We start from the raw sequence: 6,088 nt of genomic DNA, 5'->3' as shown, positions 1-6,088 counted from the left end.
TTTTTTTTTTTAATGAAAATAACACAATAGGTAAAAGGTATTTTACTTTTCTCCTAAATTAAAATTATATCATTATTGGTGAGATAAAGTGCTTTCCCAAATGTTTTATACCTTGTAGTTCAGGATAATATTAATAATAATAAAAGCTAATATAAAATGTTTTCCATGAGAAAACAAGAAACTTACACTGGTTTGACAGTGGTCAATTAAATGTCCCCACAGTTGTTCCAACGTGCCTGTTCACCTGCCCTCCACCCAACCCTTCTCTACTGGCTGCTCTTTTAAAGTCTACCCTAACTCAAATTTGGATTTTTATTACAGATCTAAAGCTCTTTCGATTTTATACTGATTAAATCAGTACTGCAGTATTTGAAAAAAAAAAAAAAAAAGCTAGTATTTTCTAAACACTTGCCAGGTACAAGGTACTGTACATGTTACCTTATTAAATCCTCACAACCCAGTGAAATATGGATTATTAACATTCTCAATCTATAGAAATTGTGACTGAGAAGTAATTTTCTGTAAAATAGACCATTAATAAATGTCTGTAGGTGTCTTTGGGAGAATAGAAGGACAGTAGTCTGAGATGGTCTGTAGCCTCAGGCTCTGAATCCAGAGAAACCAGCACCCGAGGCCATACTCATCGATCTAATGCTGCTTTTATACAACAAGTTTACATTATCTTAATAGCCCTCTGAACCTATACTTAACTTAAAGATAATGACAGGTTGTTTTCTAAGATCTCGTACCATAGTTTCATAGATTTATGAGGTTAAAGCAAACATCTAGAAATGTCCTTTCCACTTTTTAACAAGCTTTAAGAATATTCCAGACAGAGATGCATCCATGTGGCAGATAGCTGTCTACTAATTCATGCTTTCTCTTCCATAGTTTAAAGAAGTACCGGGAACTCAGACAGGTAGCATGTTTCCCAGTCCCCTTGCACCTAGGTGTATAGTTTTTGCAAATGTTATTGGTGCCAAAGTGGTATGTGGCACCTCCCCAACAAGGGTTTTAAGAGGCTCCCTGTGCCTCCATCTCCCAAGGTTCCTGGAAATCAGTTTCATCACTTAGTCACTTAGGAACACTCAATTGGGCTGTTAAAATATAAAAGAAAATATACTTTCATTATGTTAAGTCACTCAAATTTTAGTATTTATTTGTTGCAATATCAAGTACATATCTTAAAGATCCCAGATTCCATAACTTCCCCTTTTATGATATATTGAGACATCAAGTCCTTAAGGTTAAAAGACAACAAAAGTCCAGGGCAATGAAGCTATCAAAATAAGAATAAAGTATGTTTTGTTAGTATCCCCACCACTCCCAATATTGAAATTATGCTTTCTTTGCTTAAGTATCTTGTCATTTTCATGCTTGTTTCTGTAACACACTGCTGTGAGTTGAATTGGATCCCCCAATGAGATATGCTTAACTCTAAATTCTAGTACCTGAAAATGTGACCTTATTTGGAAAGAGGTCTTTGCAGATGTAATTCAGTTAAAAGAGGTCATAATGGATCAGGGTGGGCCTTAACCCAATGAATGGTGTCCTTGTAAGGGGGAAATTTGGACACAGACACACCAGGAAGAACACCATATAGAGACAGAAGCAGAGATTACAGTGATACATCTACAAACCAAGAAATACCAAGGATTGTCAGCAACTCCCAGAAGTTAAAAACGTATGGAGATTCTCTTCTGAGACCTCAAGAGAGAACCAATCCTGCTGCCACACTGATTTCCAACTTCTGGCCTCCGTTAACTGTGAGACAATAAATTTGTTTTAAGTCACCCAATTCATTAATGGTATTTTGTTATGGCAGCCCTAAAAGAGTAATACACACACATATTTTAGCACAGGCATTTCCTAATCTGAAATACATTTTTCAACGAGATAAAGAAACTTGGCTTATTGAGGAATTCTTCCTGAATTCTCAACATTCACTCTGAAGTCACAAGTTCTAGCAAAGTCTAGCAAAATTTCAAGAGTGCCTTGTTTCAAATTTTCCTCCTTTTAAAGAGACTGTTACGAAAACTGCCCTAGGAAAGCCAGACTTCGTTTTTATGAAGCAGGGACTCCAGTCACACGCGCTGCTTAATTTTCTCTGAATGAAGGCCTTACACTGTGTAAGTTTATCTTTCAGGCAGAGTGCAATGTGATGGCAGCCATCACGACACCAGCAGCCTGAACTGGCGGTGCTGATTGATATATTTTAGGCCAGTAGGTTCAGTCATTGCTATGAATGTACCTGGCATCCTCAGATTAGCTCCAGTTGAGGCTAAGGGTAAAATAAAAGGCTTCACCCGCCTTTATATTCGTATTTGTGATCTTTATCTGCCACTTCAAATTCTCCTCGGAAAAAGGCAGAATGAAATAATAGAGACTGGAACCTATGAGCAGAAAGACAACCAGCAAACGAAGGGATTTTCTTCACTAAAATGCCAATCAGCGCGCCGAAGCTTTGTTACAAGACACGCCAAAGACCTCCACCCGCTTTCCCAAACTCGAACTTCTGTAGTTGGCACTTTCCTCCTCTTAAAGCAACGCAAAGCACACACTACGCAGGCGCTCGAGTCGAGGTGCCCTGGGAGGATTCCGACGCAGGCGCGCGGGCCGGGAAGTGGGCGGGCTCGCGCGCGTGCTCTGTGGTTCACTTCCGGCCTGCCCCTCCCCCTCCTCCTCCCCGCTTAGCTACCTTCCCCCTCTCCCTTTTCCTCCCCAGTCTCTTTCCCAGCTCTCCCCACCCCTCGCGCTCTCCGCCCCGCTTGCCTCCTGTCCTTCCCCGCCCGCTCCATCCGGGTCGCTGACGGCTGTCTCTGGACTGGACAGCGGTGGCTGCTGCTTTTCTGTAGGTACCCGGTAAAGTTTCACAGGAGCCGGGGAGGGGAGCAGCGGGGCAGCGGCACCGACGCCGGAGGAGCCCTGGTGTTCGCCGCCACTGGCAGAAGAAGGAGGGTCCAGGAGCTGGAGACCTGCCTCAGCTGCCGCGCTGCCTCGCTCTCTGGGGAGGCGCCGCCCCCCCGTCGCCCTGGGCTTCCCCCGCCTGGAGAGGCTGGGTGAGTCGTTGCCCCGGTGGGTTCGGGGGCGTGTGACGGCGTTAGGGAGGGGGCAGGCCGGGCTGGGCGGATACAGGCCGGCTTGGCGCTGGGTGCTTTCTCAGCGCTTCCTCGGGGTGGGGGCTGGGGGGCGGGGGACGAGGACTGTGTTGGTGCTCTCTGGCCGGGGGGCTGGAATGTCGCACCTCCTTGGGGAAGGGCCTGCCTCCGACTGAGGGCTGCCGAAGTGCGAGCCTTGTCGACCGGCCTCTGCGGCTGCTGCGAGCGGGCGGCTGCCGTAGTTGACTGGTCGGCCCGCGGGGTTGGGTGTGTGCAGACGATTTCTCTCTCCTGGTTCCCTGGGCTGATCTGAGTGCATGTTCAGGGAATGATGGGAATAAAGTGCTTCTCATTCCCCTACCTGTTGCTGGCGAGAGGACGCCTTTCCCATACCTTCTGACTTTTTAAAGAAAAGGATGGTTAAACCTCATGCGCTGAAATCGGAGGTATTTTTCTGTCGTCTATTCTTTAAAAAAAAAAAAAATACGGTTAGACAATGCAGAACTCTTGGGAACCATAGAGTTCCGATGTCCCGAAAGAATAAAATCAGACTTCTCTGAATGGAGAGGTCATGGACAGCTTTGGCAATTGCTAGCCGGAATGTAGGAAAGTTGGGTTTTGAAACTTCTCAGGTTCTGTGTAAGGAATGTGGGTGACTACAACGGGAATAAGGCTGACTTCCTGTAATTGTTATTTAGTAACGTGATGTATTTAAAAGTCTGTGTGGGTTTACATGAAGTGGACTCTCTGATACGTGTCTTTACAAGGGAAGAAATATTCAGTGTACTGGAAAGTTCTACAGATTTCGCCACCAATCAGTGTCCCATCCCCCATTCCTATTCTTGAAAAATCGGCAGTGGTAGGGTTATTTGCATTTTTTTCCCATTTCCAAATACTTGTCACAGAGGCATAGATCGACACAGATTGCCCAGGAGAAATATTTTTCAGTCACGGTTACCATTCGTAATAGAAAATGTTGAATTTGGGGGAGCATCTTGATACTTAAACTGCGTATTTTGTTTTGTGAGTATATAATTATGTACGGTGACTTAGTTTTAAAATTAAATAAGTAGTGAGGTTGGAGTGTTACTATTTTGATTTGTAAAATACATCTTTGGAGGCGATTGTCTTAAGATTGAGGTTTGGCGAGAGAGAACCATACTTTTCTCCAGGGCCTATTCGTATGAATACTTGGAAGATCATTTAAATTGTGGGAAATTTAAAGTTTCCATTACTGGTTTTATTTCTGTTACAAGTAAGAACTTCAGTTGTTTGCTGATACAGAGGTAGGTATTAAAAGGTTTAATTATGATTTGAGGGAGATTGCAAGGTTTTATGTTTGTGTAGTTGGGAGAATTTTTCACTGTGTATGTACTTGATTTTGGGGGTAGTGGATAGATGTTTTATTTCTTGCTCAGAATAAAATGATTTAAAGTGAAGCAAAAATTAAGTTGATCAAAGTACTTAATGTTTCCATTAGATTAGTCTAACATAAGGTAGCAAAAAGTCAAAACTAGTTAATATGTTTTAAATTTTGCAAAGAATTTGAGTGAAATTTTCTGTAAATGTTTGTGTATTTTTAAAAATTCAACTGATGGGTTTTTTAAACTGGATGATACTTATATAGTAAAATAGATCTCATGTTTACTATGTAGTAATTATTGTAGCATAGCACTTGAAAGAGCAGTTATACATCATGTTTCCTTTGAAGTCATATTAACTTTTTTGTATCTCCTCAGACATAGGTATACCTCCAAATTTCCAGTGTTTCAGAAGGAAGTTTTTTATTGAAACTGGAAGACCAAAAGAATTACAAACATGTTGTGCTGGGGAAATGCATCTTTTGGACAGCTAGGTTTGGGTGGAATTGATGAAGAAATTGTACTAGAGCCCAGAAAAAGTGACTTTTTTATAAATAAAAAGGTCCGAGATGTGGGATGTGGACTCAGACATACAGTATTTGTTCTGGATGATGGAACAGTGTACACATGTGGATGTAATGATCTAGGACAGCTAGGTCATGAAAAATCCAGAAAGAAACCAGGTAAGTTGAAAAATTTTTGTTTGCTCTTTCTAATAATTATATCATGTAAGTTTGAAATGTCAAATAATTTCTCTAGTCCTAAACCCATATATTTTTTTTTTAACAAGCTTTAAAAGCAAACTAGGAGTTAAATATATACTTTACATTTGTATGCTTCTAAGTACTTGATTATTTTGTGGTTTCTATTATTTTAAACTACTGTTGTTATAAACCCTTATTGTATGAAGCTTTGGTTTCAGAATTTTATGGTGTTGTAAAACAATAGAGAAAACCAGCATGCCGTGTGGATACCTTTTCTTTCGGACAGAGTATATAGGTATAGAGCATATAGAATGTAGGTCCTGTGTAGTAAGTACTATTCAGCTACCTTGGCAAGTTTTAAATGCATAATTTATTGTGTTGTTTTCCATACATCAGAAATAAAAGTAAATAAGATGGAAACTTGCCTAAAATATATCCTAATTTTTCTTTTGTTCTCCCTATTGGAGTATATGAAATACAGAATTTTATTTGGTTTAGTTTGAAATATCTTTTATTCCCCCAATTTCATACTTTCAAGTAGCTGCACTAGCTATTAAAAGTTTGTGACTATGATATGTCCTGATTTTGTAGTAGCCATATAAACCAAATGTAAAATAATCTTTAGTGTAATGAGAATTTTGAGGAATTTGTTCTCATGTCATGTTCTCTTCCTGGATATAGACAGATTTTAAAAATAAGATATTACCAAACTTAGAAATATTGTTATGTGAATTTTGCTTTCAATTATGATTACTAAAAGTTAATTCTTAAGATGGTAAAATCAGATAAGACTGCAGCTGTACTGATTTATAGTTTCTTCTTTTAACTCAAATTAATGGCACTTAAGTATTTTCTATGGAATTATTTTTCTTTACCACTTCATTATTTAAGTGGTTTCTATTGTTAGTCTACTTTTGAGAGGTTA

The 6,088-nt window shown here is 40.1% G+C and overlaps 1 protein-coding gene across 6 annotated transcripts in view; it reads left to right on the top strand.

Annotated features, from left to right (window-relative positions):
* Window positions 1–2,689: 2,689 nt before the first annotated feature.
* Window positions 2,690–6,088, top strand: part of LOC118018625 (probable E3 ubiquitin-protein ligase HERC4) — a 131,369-nt gene continuing 127,970 nt past the window's right edge. For 2 of the 6 annotated variants that reach the window (XM_035017325.1, XM_035017344.1), the window contains exons 1-2: window positions 2,690–3,059; window positions 4,838–5,142. Coding sequence is in view for 3 of the 6 variants with exons in the window: in XM_035017344.1 (XP_034873235.1) it covers window positions 4,917–5,142 (226 nt within the window). In the remaining 3 variants the exon portion in view is untranslated. Of the gene's footprint in view, window positions 3,060–3,165; window positions 4,122–4,837; window positions 5,143–6,088 lie in introns of those variants that run through there. The other 4 variants (XR_004681441.1, XM_035017306.1, XR_004681442.1 and 1 more) reach the window with 3 other exon arrangements.

This window comes from Mirounga leonina, unplaced genomic scaffold (assembly GCF_011800145.1).
Source record: "Mirounga leonina isolate KUSES-001 unplaced genomic scaffold, KU_Mleo_1.0 Mir_107, whole genome shotgun sequence".
NCBI classification, from domain to species: Eukaryota; Metazoa; Chordata; class Mammalia; order Carnivora; family Phocidae; genus Mirounga; species Mirounga leonina.
This window is presented reverse-complemented; position numbering and strand designations above follow the sequence as displayed.